This window comes from Neoarius graeffei, chromosome 13, assembly GCF_027579695.1.
Source record: "Neoarius graeffei isolate fNeoGra1 chromosome 13, fNeoGra1.pri, whole genome shotgun sequence".
NCBI lineage: Eukaryota > Metazoa > Chordata > Actinopteri > Siluriformes > Ariidae > Neoarius > Neoarius graeffei.
This window is the reverse complement of record NC_083581.1, coordinates 30,375,009-30,393,022: the sequence shown is the minus strand read 5'-3', so window position 1 is coordinate 30,393,022 and position 18,014 is coordinate 30,375,009. Positions and strand designations below refer to the sequence as shown.

The 18,014-nt window shown below is 41.9% G+C and overlaps 1 protein-coding gene across 3 annotated transcripts in view; it reads right to left on the bottom strand.

The window, feature by feature from the left end:
* Window positions 1–3,180: 3,180 nt before the first annotated feature.
* The window catches only part of zbtb48 (zinc finger and BTB domain containing 48), a 32,139-nt gene continuing 17,305 nt past the window's right edge, over window positions 3,181–18,014 (bottom strand). The window contains exons 5-11 of one of the 3 annotated variants that reach the window (XM_060937499.1): window positions 17,591–17,677; window positions 13,834–13,988; window positions 12,658–12,794; window positions 7,105–7,269; window positions 6,425–6,513; window positions 5,584–5,942; window positions 3,181–3,475 (exon numbers count right to left, since the gene is read on the bottom strand). In XM_060937499.1, the coding sequence (XP_060793482.1) occupies window positions 5,613–5,942; window positions 6,425–6,513; window positions 7,105–7,269; window positions 12,658–12,794; window positions 13,834–13,988; window positions 17,591–17,677 (963 nt within the window). In that variant the 3' untranslated portion in view covers window positions 3,181–3,475; window positions 5,584–5,612. Of the gene's footprint in view, window positions 3,476–4,237; window positions 5,943–6,424; window positions 6,514–7,104; window positions 7,270–12,657; window positions 12,795–13,833; window positions 13,989–17,590; window positions 17,678–18,014 lie in introns of those variants that run through there. The other 2 variants (XM_060937498.1, XM_060937500.1) reach the window with 2 other exon arrangements.

Below are 18,014 nucleotides of genomic sequence, written 5' to 3'. Positions count from 1 at the left end.
CGAGCACTGATGCTGGAGGTGCCATGGCTCCCTGCAGCACCAGCATACCGGTCCAGGCTTTCCCTCTGCACCGGTGTTCTGGAGCTCACTCACCTGAGGGGGGAAGACACAGACACGGAAGTAGGAAACAGTAGGGCATCACGGGTGCGGCAGGCCGGCTAGGGTGGAGCCGGCCCCTGCCTCCACAGTGGGGGAATGGGGCGAGGATGAGGAACAGAAGGGGGGGAGAGAGAGAGAGGGGAGAAGAGGAGACATGCTGTCCTGCCGTTGGAACAGCTGCCATATGGTCCTCCGCCAGCTCGATAGCCTGATCCAGCGACGCAGGGCAATGGCACTGGACCTACTCTGCTGTTCCTTCCAGAAGTCGGGCGATGAATTGTTCTAGTGCCACCAGGTTGATGATTCCCTTGGCGTCGCGGTTGTCGGCCCTCAGCCACCGCCAGCAGGCGTCCCGGAGTTGCTGGCCAAACACGGCCGGCCGATCTCCTCCAGGCGCAGCGTGCGGAAGCGCTGCGGTTGCTGCTCTGGGGTGCACCCCACAGGTTGGAGGATGGCCCTGCAGAGGTCGGCCCTGCAGAGGTCGGCGTAGACCAATCTGCTGTCGGCGGGGAGCTGTAGCGCGGCCAGCTGCGCCTCGCCCGTTAGCAGGGGGAGGAGGCGCGCCACGCGCTGTTCCACCAGCCAACCCCACGCCTCTGCTGCCTGCTCAAGAAGAGCGAGGAAGGCCTCGGGGTCGTCATGCGGGCCCATCTTCGTTAGGGTGTGATGGGGAGGGGCCGCGGCGGTGGTGACGGTGGACCCCGCTGACGCGAGCAGGTGCCGGAACGCCTAGCAATCTTCCTGCTGTGCCAGCACCAGGGCTTCGAACCGTTGTTCCTGCTCCTTCTGGAGGGCGACCAGCGCCTGGTGCTGGCTCTGTTGGGCCGTGGCGAGGGCATGGACCAGGTCCTTGAAGGGGGAGGACTGTATGAGGCTGTTCTCTTCTGTACTCCGCATTCCGGGTTTCAGCACCACTGTAGAACTGGTTTAAGGTGGGTGGAGCACAGAAGCATGGCAGGCCAAAACTGAGTTCTCATAAACTCTTTTATTTTAGCTTTTCAGCTTCTATTTTACACTCTCCCAGTCACACGTGCACACACACAAGCATTCTGGTTGGGGAGAGAGCTTCCTTCTTCTGCTCTCCCTCTCCTCTTATAGGGTGCGGTCACTGGGGAAGACACACAAACACGGGTTAATTCCCATCAGGTGCAGTGATTCTGCCACTTACCTTCCCTGACTCCCCTCCATTCACAGACCAACGCTTGACCACGCCCCCGCTGCCACAGAGAACTTTTTACTTTTCTTACCATCCTCCACACTGTGCGTGGTGGCAAGATAAACTTGCATCCTCGTCCAGGCTTGTTTGCCACTGTTCCAGTTGTTTTAAACTTCTTGATGATTCCTCTGACTGTAGATATGGGCAGGTGTAGGCGAGTGGCTATTTTCTTGTAGCCATTGCCTGACTTATGAAGGTCGACACACATCTGCCTTACTTGAATGGTGTGTTCTCTTGTCTTTCCCATGTTGAAGAGTGGATAAGAGAAATAGGCCTCTGTGTCACATCATATTTATACCCCAGGGAAACAGGATGTGATGAATTACTAATTAAAGGTTCCTAGATACTCTGATCAACTTTATAAACTACAATAGAAATGACAGAAATGCTTCAATTACATTTATTTTCTAGGAATTGTTATGGGTGCCAATAATTGTGATTTTATGAAAAATAATTATTTCTTAGTCAGGGATTTTTTTTAAATTCACTTGAGTTAAGGGTTACATTTTTCTACAGTTTTCAGTGTGAGATTATGCTTCTGCAATAAAAATTTAATTTATTTTAAGGCTTTTAACACATCTTAACCAGGGGTGCCAATAATTGTGGAGGGCGCTGTAAATAGACAAAGTGGTCTGCCGAAAGCAAACCACAGCTTTTTTAAAAAAAATTTTATAAAGAGTTTAATCCAAAGCTTTGTGACAGACATCATCCATCATCATCATGACTCTACACTTTCCAAAAGATGGAGGGTTGGATCATGCCATTAATATCAGTGCATCACCAAATTTGGATTGCACTGTGGGGGAAGAAAAAATTGTCTTTTTTTTTTTAAAGATCTGTTTCTTGTCCTACTTTCTACCTGGACATACCAGACAACCTGTAATGCATGAATTCATCACGTCTTTTGAATTGTGAATTAGCGTCTCGATCATAAGTCGTAATTTTGAAAATTAGGAAGTTTATTTATGGATGTGTAAATGTCTGGGGTTGTTTTTTTTTAAATGAAGGTGTGAAACTGTAGATGAAGACGCTGTGTTATTTTCTCTGCATCTTTCACTGTGCTGTTGTAACTGGAAGTAGTCACTCAGTAATCTCTTCTCGAGTAGACATCGTGTTTGTTTTTATTACTAATAAATATGATCATGTACTCTATGCAGAAACGGTGCTTGTAACTTTTTGGTTCCTTTATTTTTCTTACAGTGTCTAGTTTTGGTTTGTAGCCAAAATAATTTTTACTGTAACGTGCCTTGTGTTTTGGTTTGCGTAGTGATGTCTGTAAGTGTGATGAAGGAATAAACTGCAGGCAGGACTTTGGGTTGTTTTTTGTCTTTATTTGCACTGTTGCATGTTCAGTAACAGGCGCAATCACATCATGAGGTCATACAGTATGTACAATTCACTTATCAATTTGTATTTGCATATGCAATGTTGGGGATAAAGTACTGACCATATAAGTGAAAATACAGGGCAGTGTAGGAAAACCCATCAGATTTAGATGTTGCTGTTTAGATTGCAGGTCTCTGTATCAAAAATTGTAAATTTAATTGCTTAATCTGTAGATGTTGACATTTTTACCAGTTTGGGGAAATATTTCAGCGTTTGTATGCAGAAGTTCTAGAAAAGCTCATGTTATGGTGGCTGAAATCTGGCAAACAGCCACAAAAATTGTAATGGAAAAGTTTAGGATTTTTCTGCTTTTAACCTACATTGACTTCTCAACCAGAGCCGTCAACATTGCCAGCAAGAAAATCCAAGCATGTACAAGAGAGGAATTTTTTTTTACTACATTACACTGTTATACTACATTTACACTGTTGCTTGGTGCACATCAACATACACTGGGATTTTACTACAAAATCCGAGTGTATGTTGATGTGCACCAAGCAACAGTTTAAAAAAAAAAAACTTAAGTGTGAGCACTTTAACAATTACTGGCCGAAAGCAGAGTGAATAATAATAACCAACACAAAGTTGAGGTTATTATTCACTGATATTCACTGAGCCTGAGGTGGATAATCAACCATCCATCCATCCATCCATCCATCCATTATCTGTAACCGCTTATCCTGTGCAGGGTCGCGGGCAAGTTGGAGCCTATCCCAGCTGACTATGGGTGAGAGGCGGGGTACACCCTGGACAAGTCACCAGATCATCACAGGGCTGTGGATAATCATTTTAGTATAAATACACAGGATTATTTTTTAAAAATCGCATAAAAAAAAAGTTTATTCCAAACTTCAAAACTGGCATGCAAATGTAAAAAGGTGTGGCACAGACTTGTCACTTATCTACGCTGAGTCACATAAAATCCTTTGTTTTGAAATGGATAAAATAAATCACAATTCCACCTTACCTTTGAATAGTTTTAGACCAAACTTCATAGCATCTTTAGTGCTTTTAGGAACATTTCCTTTCATCATTTGTAATTCTTCCTCACTTACGGTGACACAGTGATTGGCCGCCATTTTGCCGAGTCGCTCGAGGTGATTGTCAAGAAATAGTATAAATACACAGGTGATTATAGAAGATCCCATGTGCTGATCAATCAAGAAATTTCAGTTTGGGATTATAGAAGATCCCATGTGCTGATCAATCAAGAAATTTCAATTTCTTGATTGATCAGCACATGGGATCTTCTATAATCACCTGTGTATTTATACTATTTCTTGATAATCACCTCGAGTGACTCGGCAAAATGGTGGCCAATCACTGTGTCACCGTAAGTGAGGAAGAATTACAAATGATGAAAGAAAACGCTGTTCCTAAAAGCACTAAAGATGCTTCAAAGTTCGGTCTAAAACTACTCAAAGGTAAGGTGGAATTGTGATCGTTTTAAAATCAATAAAATAAAAGCATTTTCTGTGACTCGGTATAGATAAGCGATACAAGTCTGCGCCGCACCTTTATTCTATTTGCATGTTACTTCTGAAGTTTGAAATAAATATTTTTTTCAATGCAATTTTTTTTCAAAAAATTTAATAAAAATCACCTGTGTATTTATACTAAAACAATTATCCACCTCAGGCTCAGTGAATATTGGTGAACAATAACCTCGACTTCATCTTGGGTATTCACCGATATTCACTTCACCTTCAGCAAAGAATTGTTAAATAGTCTGAATTTCTCAACCAATCAGTGTATGCGATTTTCTATAATCACTTGCGTATTTATACTAATTATTATTATTCATAATAATAATAAGCAAGGCGGCACGGTGGTGTAATGGTTAGCGCTGTCGCCTCACAGCAAGAAGGTCCAGGTTCGAGCCCTGTGGCCGGCGAGGGACTTTCTGTGCGGAGTTTGCATGTTCTCCCCGTGGGTTTCCTCCGGGTGCTCCGGTTTCCCCCACAGTCCAAAGACATGCAGGTTAGGTTAACTGGTAACTCTAAATTGACCGTAGGTGTGAATGTGAATGGTTGTCTGTGTCTATGTGTCAGCCCTGTGATGACCTGGCGACTTGTCCAGGGTGTACCCCGCCTTTCGCCCGTAGTCAGCTGGGATAGGCTCCAGCTTGCCTGAGACCCTGTAGAACAGGATAAAGCAGCTAGAGATAATGAGATGAAATAATAAGCAACTCCTCCATTTTTTACTGACTGAAGAGACAAGTCCCGCCTTCTTATTGACTACTGGCTCCCAAGACTGGTTTGTGAATTCACAGGTCAAAAGTTCTCCAAGATAAACTTGCCGTAAAGTTAAAGTGAACGCTACCTAAAGCATATTTCACATCCTGCGTCCTTTTCCCTTCATTGACGCGCCCGTTTCATTTTGTATTTAATTTGACCGCTGCTTTCGCTGGAACATCTTTAACTGTAGATGTTGCTCAACTTTCATAAACAATAAATACAATCCCCAAAACAGTCAGTGATTTTATTTACTGTGTAATCACTATACTATCTTCCTGCATATACTACATTGGGTAAAGAGCCAGTTTACAAAAAAAGGCTTGTCTGAAGATGTCTAAAAGCAAATTTCACCATGTGAAGGGAATGCTAAGGGCAATTTGTGGAACAGACAGGCATATTCATGCTCTAAATCCTTAATTCTAGTTTTATCCATATACTTCTGTAAAATATTATGAAAAACAGCCCTCGCTCATAGCCTCTATATTAAGACTGTTTATGGTCTAAAAGAAGAGCTGGAACCTACACCAAAGTGTATGTATCCTGTAAAGCCTGATTTACGCATACGTGGATTCAAGATGGCCGCCACATGCATCCTGCTGTCATGCACAGTCTCAAAAACGAACAAAACTGGTCCTAGCATTGTACCTTGCAGCACCTTGCTCTTCTTCTCCCCCTCAAGCCTTCTCATCAGCCCCGCCATCCTGCAGCTCCACCACCAGATCTGACTGAATGGGAAACGTGTCTGTCACCAGCACCTCCAGTACATCGTCCATGCCAAAGCTTTCCTGCTCGGTTTCCTTCACGGTGCCAGAGTCTGGCTGCTCTGCATTTTCTGCTTTGGCTGGCAGGGCCTCCTCGGGTGCCATGTCCTGTCCTGCTGGAGGAGTGGACGTAGTCTCGGTGGATGTAACCTCATCCTCCACTATGAGGTTGCGCAGCTTCCTCTGGCGTGGGTTGTAGTTTTCTACACGGTTGTGGATCTGTAGGTGCCGTCGCAAGTGAGCCTGAATGCAAGAGGATATCATGAAGAAACTGAAGCTGTCTTTAAAGTAAGAAAAACTGACAGGATGTGGTGATGTACACCGATCAGTTATAAAATTATGACCACTGACGGGTCAAGCGAATAACATTGATTATCTCATTATAATGGTGCCTGTCAAGGGGTGGGGTATATTAGGCAGCAAGAGAACAGTCAGTTCTTGAAGTTGATGTGTTGGAAGCAGGAAAAATGGGCAAGTGTAAGGATCTGAGCGACTTTGACAAGCATTTTAGAGATGCTCAGACCCAGTCATCTAGCCATCACAATTTGGCCCTTATGGCGGATCAGCATATATTATTATTATTATTATTATTATTATTCAGTATCAATGTAGTCCAAGACAAAGTGGAGGTTGTTTCTAAGGAAAAACACTCTATGCTGTTATAGGAAATTAATGTGGTATACCACTTCCATAGCTTGTACAACCAGTGTTTGGTGGTTGTCTACCTGTCTGGTGAACTTGTAGCCACACTCTGTGCACTCGAACTTCCTCATGCCCTTGTGTCTCCGCACGTGTATACGAAGCTGCTCGATAGCTGACAAAAAAAAACAAACAAGATTTTAAATTTTTTTTGACACAGTGGCACAGTATGGAGACACAATTTGCACACTGGGAACAGGTCATATGTGCACAACATCATACAAGCCAATAAAAATGGTTCTCGGCACTAGTGAGCAGGCCATGGAGTAAGCTGTGTTTTGGAAAGCTCTGCTGAATCTTGTTTTAAAATTATGTTTCTAGCACGTAATACTGTCTAGAAAGGTCCAATAAACATCCCTAAAGTTTCACATGTGTGTGATGAATAAAGTTGTGCTTGTGCTTTCTAAAGTCACAAACGTATAGGTAGAACTTTATCTGGTACATACTTTGTCAACCTGCGACAATTGACCTACACAGGAAGAAATACTGCTACCATAACAGTAAACAAGCAAGCATGACTGATGCTAAAACTGAACTTCTTGCCTCGCTAAAGGAAGACATCTCCGCATTACTCAGGTCAGAACTAAAAGATGTCCTCGCTGATGAATTTGACAGGAGAATAACACAAATTCCATCACTTTGACATCAAAAATGTATTTAAACTTCCCTTGTGGGATTGATTTGAATTTGGCGGATGCGTTCCCACCTTTAAAAGACTTGCTGCAGATGTGGCAGGAATGTGGCTGGCCTTCTTGGTGTCTGCTGGCTATGTGGCGCTGCAGTGGTCCTTTCTCAGTGAACCGTTGCTCACAGAATTCGCAGCTGTATGGCCGCTCACCCGTGTGTGTGCGGTTATGCTTGTCCAGGCTCGCTATACCCACACACCCACACACACCTGATATTCAAACTCCAAAAATCTCACAAATAGCTTTTAATATGAGTATAAATGAAGACAGAGTCCATTAATATTTCAGAGTATCCTAGTCTAGATCTATAAATAGGTTATATACGTACGTATAAAGTATACAGTATTTAAATAATATCGGCTGGTGTTGAGTGGTATATCAGATATATTCCATTCAGCTAGCATGATACTGAATGATTTGAAGTCAAGTAGCTGAATGGAATATATCTGATGTACCACAAAAAAGCCATTATTATTATTATTATTATTATTATAATACATGGGCATGGTTGGTGTAGTGGTTAGCGCTGTCGCCTCACAGCAAGAAGGTCCGGGTTCGAGCCCCATGGCCGGTGAGGGCCTTTCTGTGCAGAGTTTGCATGTTCTCCCCGTGTCCGCATGGGTTTCCTCCGGGTGCTCCGGTTTCTCCCACAGTCCAAAGACATGCAGGTTAGGTTAACTGGTGACTCTAAATTGACCGTAGGTGTGAATGTGAGTGTGAATGGTTGTCTGTGTCTATGTGTCAGCCCTGTGATGACCTGGCGACTTGTCCAGGGTGTACCCTGCCTTTCGCCCGTCGTCAGCTGGGATAGGCTCCAGCTTGCCTGCGACCCTGTAGAACAGGATAAAGCAGCTAGAGATAATGAGATGAGATACATAGGCATTCCTTTTGGGTGTTCAACGAGTCATTCTCTTTCAAAATTCTCTCAAAATCTTCCATATTTAACAAACCAAACCTGGCGGCCATGTTTGTTTACAAATTGTCACAGTCGCTCGCTAGCGCTGAAGTTTTACGTCTCCAACGTGTGATGTGTTGTCTTGACAACCATGCAATATTGTAAACCATATTCAACGCTCATTCTCCATTGGGTAGAGTGACGTCATACACACAGGATAAACGATATGCTAAAAATATTGCATGCTATCAAACTAAATGAATGAAATCCGCTAGAAGGGAACAGAACACGTTTTTTATTCCATTGAAAAAGTGTCCTCTATGGATAATAATTAAATAATATTGGCTGGCTTTGAGTGGTATATTAGATACATTCCATTCAGCTAGCATGATATTGAATGAGTTGAAGACGAGTTCAATATCATGCCAGCTGAATGGAATATACCTGATATACCACAAAAAAAAAAAAGCCAGCCATTATAATTTAATTATTATACATACACATTCGATGGAACAATTATAGATTTTACAAAAAGTTAAGAACCGGGGGGGAGATGACTTACCAATATTGAATGCTGATCGAATGTAATTCAAATGTTCTGTAAATCAAATGTACATGTACAAAGTCAAAGTTCTAACAATAACAAGAGTGCTCTGAGAGCACAATATCTCCGCTGGCAACTACGCCATAACTCTGGTAAAACGCGACCGAATTTAATGAAATTACAATAGGCATATTACCGACATATAACAAAGAATCCTGTCAAGTTTCGTGAAATTCCTCCAAAAATTGTGAAAGGAGTTGATTTAAGAAGGTGAGCGCCCTTCCCGGGATGGACAGACATTGCCACGACATAATCCCTCTTCAGGCCTTTCGGCCAGTGGGGGACAAAAATGGTACAAGTCCAAAAAGCCTGAATAACAACCCAACTTATATACAAGCTATATCCAGGTTGACAGTTCGAGTTCAAAGTAACTTTTGGTAGTAGTTAATTGTTACATTGCAGTTGTTCAAAATAAAAGGACTTTGCTGAGTGAAGTCCATGAGTGAAGACCTCTTGTAAAAGTCTCTGTCACTTTTCCTCACCTCCAAGTAGAACTTTGACAAAATTTCTGCTATTCCTCTCTTTTCTAGTTTTTCGATGTCTGTTGGTATGTTTTTCTCTTGTAAATACGCGTGAAGAATATCCAGTGAAGTTTTGGTAGCCTTTCGGGTGTTCAGCGCGTCTTTCTCTTTAAATCTTCCACTTTTCCACAAAAATGGTTATCATCTTGGCGCAGCTTTCAGCTTTGCAAAGAATAAGTTTTTCGGAAATCAATTTGAATAGAATGGACGGAATGGACAGATATGGACGAGCGGTGTGGACGTGCAAAGACTGCGTCTGGAAAGATCAAACAATTCATATCTTATCGACATTCGGCGCCCTGAGACAGCACCGGCCTTGGTTCAGGCCGTTGGTGAGGCAACATTTCCCCCTGAAGGTCACTGCCGGGAGACACTCTCGCATTCCTTCTCTAACTCTCCGCGGTCGCCATTTTTACCCCCAGTGTGACAAGCGGGTGAGTGACCAGCGCCTTCATGGCTGCAGGAGCGGACGGCTGCTTGCTTGCGCTGGATTACCTCCTCCCCCTGATTCCCCCCCTCAAGTCCCGTGTTTAAAGTGTACTTGTGTTGTTGTGTGCTTATGTGCAAAGGTTTTTTTAAATGTTCCCACACTGTACTCCTGACGGGAGCATAGTGGGTGGGGGGGGGGGTTTCTTTTTTTCCTTATCTCTCATGTTGTTTCCTTTTTATCTTTATCCCTGTCTTCCTGTCCTGTCTACCCTATGTCAATTGTATGTTGTACATGTACAGACAGGTTGACGGCTAATTTCGCTGGTACATGTGACTAGTGACAATAAAGGGCATCATTATCATCATTTTAACAAAGCAAACCTTGCAGCCATGTTTATGTACAAACTGTCTGAGTCACTCACTAGCACGGACGTTTTAAGTCTCCAACGTGTCTCTTTTCCAGGTTTTCGATGTCTGTTGGTATGTTTTTCTCATGTAAATATGTATGAAGAATATATAATGAGATTTTGGTAGCCTTTCGGGTGTTCAGCGCATCTTTAGTTTCAGTTTTCAGTTTATTTATTTAGTGCTTAAACCGAGCACTGAATTAGCCGAATCTTCTCCCTCTCCCGGCCAACAAAGAAATGATTCTGCGCATGCACAGCAGAAAAGTTGTCAATGGATCTTCGCATGAGCTCTGATGTGTGGTGATGTGTTGTCTTGACAACATGCAATATTATAACAATATTGCATGCTCATTCTCCATTGGGTAGAGTGGCATAGTACATGGAGGATAAGCGATATGATAACAGTACTGCATGCCATCAATAAACCCACTAGAAGGGAATAGAATACATGTTTTTATTCCATCAAAAAAGTGGCCCATATGTATAATAATTCCTGACATTTCACTCAGATGATGTCACTCCCAGTGTTTTCCCGCTGACTAGAGGCGCGTTGTCAAAATGACAAACCGGTTCAAAATTAAAATTCTTTTGATTAACTTGAGCATTTTTTGGAGGTGTCCATATAATATAAAGAACATTATATGGCGGCACAAAGATATGAAGTTTATCTTCGAGTGATGAATATATTCACGAGTGAGCGATGCAATATTACAACCGTTTAATATCTTCTATATATATTGTATCTCCTCGGATTCCTGTTCTTGACTGAGAGGAGTAGAACACAATGTGATCATTTGCTGTTGCAGGCAAGCTGCCTCAGTGTTTCACATGTTGTGTATTCTGAAGTGCTTTTCTGCTCACCACAGTTGTACAGAATGGTTATCCGAGTTCAAATCATTCAAGCCATTCTCCTCCGACCTCTTTCACAGAACTGCAGCTCAGTGGATATCTTTCTGTTTTCAGATCATGGCATTACTCTACTCTCTCCCTCCTGTCAGTCATTAGCTAATCACTAGGGTCACTCTGTAAGCTCATGTATGCAGTAGTGGGCAGGTAGCCCTTTCCTCCGAGTGTGTTAAGCTGCCCTCTGACCTTCACTAATTAGTGTGCTTGCTCAAGCACACAGCAGCCGAAGGCCAAAGGCAAGCACACTATTGTTCTTCTTAAGTTTACTTATTCTGCCTTATTCCGACACATTTTCTGGATCCACTACTCCTCCTAGGACGTTCAAGATAGAGACACCGTTCCAACTCTGAGACGTCTGGCCCGAAGTGTAGTATGCTTGTATACAGCTTTTGGATCAATGTGCCTGTTCTCTTGTTCTTGTCATTTTCTTTTGTTTTTTTCCCATAGAGAATGAATAGGGCTCATGAATCGAATCGTCCTACTCGGACACGCTCCATCGCAGATGCACCAAACCTTATGTGATACTTCAGGCCAACTCCCCCGACACATACATGCAATCAGTTCTGACCCGCACTCATATTTTTCCTTTCTTTTTGCTCATCCCTTTTTCCTCCATAGGCTTGCATTGATTTTTGGCCCCATTGAAAATGAATGGTGTTTCAGGAGAAAAACTTTCACTCTCCATCAATTTTTTTAACCAAGTGACCAAACTTCAAGAAACTTCACTTGATGCCTCAGGCCAAGTCCCCGCACAGATCCATCCCCTCATCTAAGACCTGCACTCATCTTTTCCTTGGTTTTCACGCTTCCATTGATTTTTGGCCCCATTCAAATGAATGGAGTTTTGCTCAGTAACACTTCACCACACATCCACCAAACTTCATACGGCACCTCAGGCCAAATCACCCATCACACACGATATTGGTTCTGACCCGCACTCGTCTTTGTCTTGCCTTTCATCCGTCCATTTTTTCTCCATTTTGCCGCTAATCAGTGGAAGCTTGACTGAGTCATTCCTCCCTTCCCCCATAGGTGATGATGCATTTGGCAAGGATCTGCTCATTTGAGACTTTGACAGCAAATCAACTTCAACTCAATGGCCACTTTATTAGGAATACTTACACGCACACATGATAGCAATTAGCATATAAGCATTCACGTGTTACCATGCTAGCTGTTAGCATGTTACCCATTACGATATCATGCCTGCTGTTAGCTCGTGAGTTGTTAGCATGTTCACCATTAGCATGTTATCATGAGAGCTGTTAACATGTTAGGATTAGCATGGTAGCATGCAGAGTTCTCATGTTTGCGAGTTCGCCTGAGCATGTTAGCATGCTAACTATTAGCATGTCACCCTCAGTGTGTTAGCATGCTAAAAGTTAACATACTAGCCATTAGCATGTTAGCCTGTTAGCATGATAGCTGTCAGCATATTAACCTTAAAGTGTTAGAATTTTAACAAATAGCATGTTAATCATTAGCATGTTAGAATGCTAGCTGTTAGCATGTTATCTATTAGCATGTTATCTATTAGCATGTTATCTATTAGCATGTTAGCATTAACATGTTAACATGCTAGCTTTTAGCATGTTAGTATGCTGTTAGCATGTTAGTATGCTAACTGTTAGCATGCTAGTTGTTAGCATGTTGGCATTAGCATGTTGGCATGCTAGCTTTTAGCATGCTAGCATGATAGCTGTTCTGCTACAGCTCAGCAAGCACACTTTGCATTTTCTCTGCGGAAATGCAGTCTAGTTTTATCTGCAAACCCCTGGTTTAAGGTATACAGACTGTAGAAGTCAAATTACCCTGAGTGCGAAAGGTCTTTCCGCAGAGGTGGCACTGATACGGTTTCTCTCCTGTGTGTGTGCGGATGTGCATGTTCAAATTGACCTTCTGGGTAAAGGCATGGTTGCAGATCTCGCACACGAATGGACGCTCCTTCCTGCGGTTTGACACAACAGAAACAAGCATGACTGATAATTTCAACATGAGAAGAATAATAAAAACAACATAACCTTCATTTCAAAGAATTAAACAAAATAAAAAAAGCTTGTAATAGATCATCACAAAACAATGTTTACACATATTCCACCATTTAATATTCTACATAATATTCATAAGTCCATGTCTTTTTAACATGACCTAAAAATATCCTGGGTTTATTTTATCTATGCCAAATTCTGCATGGAATTTTCCTATGCCAGGTACATGGACTTCTAATGGATATCCCCCACTGGCAACTATGCCATAACTCTGGTAAAATGCAACTGAATTGAACAAAATTGCAGTATGTGTATAACAAAAAATCCTGTCAAGTTTCATGAAATTCCTCCAAAAGTTGTGAGAGGAGTTGATTTCAGAAGGTGAGTATCTTTCCTTGGACAGACGGACGGACGGGCATCGCCACGACATAATCCCCCTTCAGGCCTTTTGGCCAGCAGGGAATAATAAAAATTGTGAGGGAAGTTGATTTCAGAAAGCAAGCACACCTTGATGAAATTGCCAAAGTACAAGTTTGTTAATAATCAAGGGCATAACTCTGGTAAAAAAAAAAATTGCCCAAATTAAATTAAATTTCAATATGCGTATAACTGTTATATAACAAAGCCTTTTGCCAAGCTTCGAGAAATTCCTCCAAAAATTGTGAGAGGAGTTGATTTCAGAAGGTGAGCACCCTTCCCGGGACGGACTGATGGATGGACATCACCACGACATAATCCCCCTTTGGACCTTTTGGTCAGTGGGGGATAAAAAAAAAAAAAAAACAGAGACTTGTAGAATCTGGGTCAAGCCACGTGAAAACCATTTTGGTGGCTTGTAGTGGACTAACACACCTGACATTTATTTTTCCTTTAATCTGTCACTTGATCTGTCAATCTTTATCCATCCCAGGTATGGAAATGTCCCTTGCGGACCCTGTATGGAATTCTTATGGATACACGGTTTTTATCTGAGGTCCGATATGGAACTGTAAAGAAAACCTGTGAATGGCTTTGATGTGCATCTGGAGGCCATTGCGGCTGGACGCTCGGTGGCCGCACTCCTCACACACAAACAGCTTCTCCCCCCGGTGCTTGGCGGCATCGTGGAGGCGCAGCTCAGTACTTGACAGGAAGCATTTGGGGCAGAGTGGGCACTAGAGGAAAAAACAGAAACAGTCAAGAATCGGAAGAAAAAAATCTTATTTTTTCTATCGTGTTCAATACTTTAACAACTGACATCTCAGTGCATCTCTTATTATTCAGTCCACATTCACTGGATATGAGCAATCGCGCACTCTGATTGACTACTATTAGGCTATCAGCTCATATACCGTGAGAAGAGAAAAATAAAATGGTGGAGCGTTTTGCTGAACCAACTGAGGATGAAATAAAAACTCCACTCAAAAACAAAACCCCAAAAAATACAAAAGAAAGTAACAAAATATGGAATAAAAGTATTTGATGGGGGGCGGCACGGTGGTGTAGTGGTTAGCGCTGTCGCCTTACAGCAAGAAGGTCCGGGTTCGAGCCCCGTGGCCGGCGAGGGCCTTTCTGTGCAGAGCTTGAATGTTCTCCCCGTGTCCGCGTGGGTTTCCTCCGGGTGCTCCGGTTTCCCCCACAGTCCAAAGACATGCAGGTTAGGTTAACTGGTGACTCTAAATTGACCGTAGGTGTGAATGTGAGTGTGAATGGTTGTCTGTGTCTATGTGTCAGCCCTGTGATGACCTGGCGACTTGTCCAGGGTGTACCCCGCCTTTCGCCCGTAGTCAGCTGGGATAGGCTCCAGCTTGCCTGCGACCCTGTAGAACAGGATAAAGCGGCTAGAGATAATGAGATGAGAATGAGATTTTGTATAAAGATTTTATTTATCGAATTTGCAAAAAATAAAAATAAAAATGCTTGCTTCTTAAACTCCAGTGAATGTGGATATAATAAAACAGTTATTCCACTCAATCTCATCATACATGGCCTATTGCCAACTCGGCATGCCGTGCCTCGTCGGTTATCAGCCCATACACAACACAATTTTGTGGAATAACTGTTAAATATCGCATTGACTACTTTCGCATTACCTATAATGCTTTGCGCCTTGGGGGGTAACCAAAATATAAACAAACTAAAACAACGTTGCGCTGCACACTGACAGTAATCTCATCTCATTATCTGTAGCTGCTTTATCCTGTTCTGCAGGGTCACAGGCAAGCTGGAGCCTATCCCAGCTGACTACGGGTGAAAGGCGGGGTACACCCTGGACAAGTCGCCAGATCATCACAGGGCTGACACATAGACACAGACAACCATTCACACTCACATTCACACCTACGGTCAATTTAGAGTCACCAGTTAACCTAACCTGCATGTCTTTGGACTGTGGGGGAAACCGGAGCACCCGGAGGAAACCCACGCGGACACGGGGAGAACATGCAAACTCCACATAATCTTTCAGATTTAAATCTCCCTAAAACCTTCAAAGAAATGTCAAAACTAACTAAACCAAAGCTTAAATAAATCTGTAAAGCCTTTTCTGTGGACTTCGAGAAATCAAATAATAAGAAAAAGCACTTGTAAATATCATATTGAATGCTTTGAACATCTCTACTTCGGGTGACAGAGAGTCAGCAGCCTTCTTTGTTGGTCAGCAGGGGTGTTCCAACAATTACTGACCTCCAGAAGTTAAAAGATTGGTAGAAGAGCTGAGAAAGATTGACAATGATCATAGAAGAATCCACAGTGAAATCATTTTTGCTGGGTGCTGGTTATGATGAGAAAGCCATAAGAAAATACAAAACGCTTCGTGAATGGGAACACAAGCAAGAAATTCATTAGGTCAAGTACCGGTAAGTACTGTAAACACAGAAGACCTGTCAAATTTATTTTTTAAGTTGATTTTGATTTCCTTTGCTCTGATCTTCCTAGAGCTCATATGCTACCAGCTTATGACAATCTTTGAGCTGTTAGAGCAAGGGTCCTCAACCTTTTCTGCTTTAAGGCCCACCTATTCATACTTGTAACAAGTCAGGGCCCATTAAAAAAGATCCCCAGTTATTTTGGCTCATCTATTCTATTAGAATCTAATAATCTATTGTAAAGTGTATTAATGGGATGCAACATCACTCCCTGTTACAGATGGGAATTAAATAAATGCAATGAAACCTAATTTTTAGATTGTAGGTATTGTATTTAAAACTGTATGGATGTGCCAGAAACAAACATAAAACCATGCATGCAGGGCATTCTCACTCAAAAGGGATTAATGATCCAAAAGTGGAGTCTGGTCCATTAACACAAGAACTTATTGCCATGTTTGTGTACAGCAAACAAGCAAGTTATTAAAACCAAGAAGTACACTCAAAAGAAGTGGCTATAGAAACCACTCAATGGGATTAGATCCTTACACGCTAACAAAGAAGGACTTTTCCGATGAAAGAAAACTTTACGAGCTAAATTTGACATTAGTAGAATAAAATTTGATCCTATTGTAGCCATAACTAAATACAAAGACGATAATTATGCATACTATTAATTAACTTAATGTGAAGATAATTAACAGATAATCAGAATCTTAAATATTCTGTATATTTTTAGTTTTTTTGTATTTGTAATTATTTGTATCTGTACATTCACGACCCCAACAGCTCTACTGATCAATTTATCATGTTTAAATAAAATTATTCATTCATTATGAGTTGGAAAATGATCCATCCGTTGAGTTCCCCGACATCTCAAACTACCTGGTGCTGCAGACATCGTTCTACACGGACACACAAATGAAAACCTGGAAGAGCATGGAGGAGTACAACTTTTTATATGTGGCTGGGTCAAAGATCTGGGGATCAGGACACTACAAGATAAATCCTGTATCGTTTTTGCCCAGGTAAATAGGAGTTTCTGGGCTTTTTGTGTGCGTCTTTGAGAAGGTTGCTAGGACGTTACAAGTTTTGGTATCGGGTATAAACAAACGACAGCCGCTCAATTCCCAATCCTCCCTGTTCTCCTCTTCCAGCAGGCATCACAGATCCATAGAATTTACCCACAAACGTATCTATCTATCTATCTATCTATCTATCTATCTATCTATCTATCTATCTATCTGTGTGTGCGCGCGCACACACACGGGTTAAATGTAGATGAGGAATGTGACAAAAATAAAGGCTTGTTCTTCTTAATTTACCCACAAATATATTTATTCAACTTGAAAAGTGTACAGCAAACCAGCTACTGGATTTGGGACAGAACGACATCCTGAATTATTTAGTATTTGTCTTCAAACTTGAAAAAAATTTGCGGTCCACTACATGGCGCTTCGCGACCCACTAATGGGCTGCGGCCCAGTGATTGAGAAACACTGGTGTAAATCAAATGGTGCTAACCCCCCAAAATCCATTTTAATTCCATTTTGTAATGCAACAAAACAGGACAAACACCAAGGGGGATGAATACTTTTGCAAGACACTGTAAATGCAGTTTATTCCTAAACCACCTTCTCATTGCTTCAGTCTCACCTGGATACTGTAGATTTGTACTTGTAGAGCTGCTGCTGTAATCATAAACACTGTCCTGTGCTCATCCCAGGACTCTTATTATACTGAACATCCTTTCAGCATCTCAGTGAGTAGCTACATATTTTAACTACAGATTAACTGAAGATTTAAATATAAATCTACATCTGGATTTCTGTAAAGCTGCTGTGGCTTAAAAGCGCTGCCTGAAATTAATGTGCTGCTGTGAATAAAAATGTCTTAAAGCCGGTTCTTACTGCATATGGTTTTGGAGCTCCATGGACTTTGATCATGTGGTTTCTGAGCTCTTTCTTCTGCATGAACTGCTCCGGGCATGACGTGCACTACAAACAGGGAGAAAGTTACAACATGATCAGAAAATACTTAAAGTAGCCTTCAAAAGTCTGAGTCAAACAATTTCTGAATTGCTGTGCATAATCGCTCTTATTGCTGATGGATTGTATCAAACTAATGTGCCATATATTTCATTTAAATGAATAGCACTCCGAACACAAATGTTAATTCCTGTCATCACTTAATTTACACCTGATAATCAGTTACTACAGTCCCATAAAAAGTGTACATCTTATCATCATGACTGCTTTTATGAATAAGAGTACATTTTTCATTTTTTAAAAAGTATACTATAGTCTCGCCTAAGAAATGTAAACAGGTTTAAAA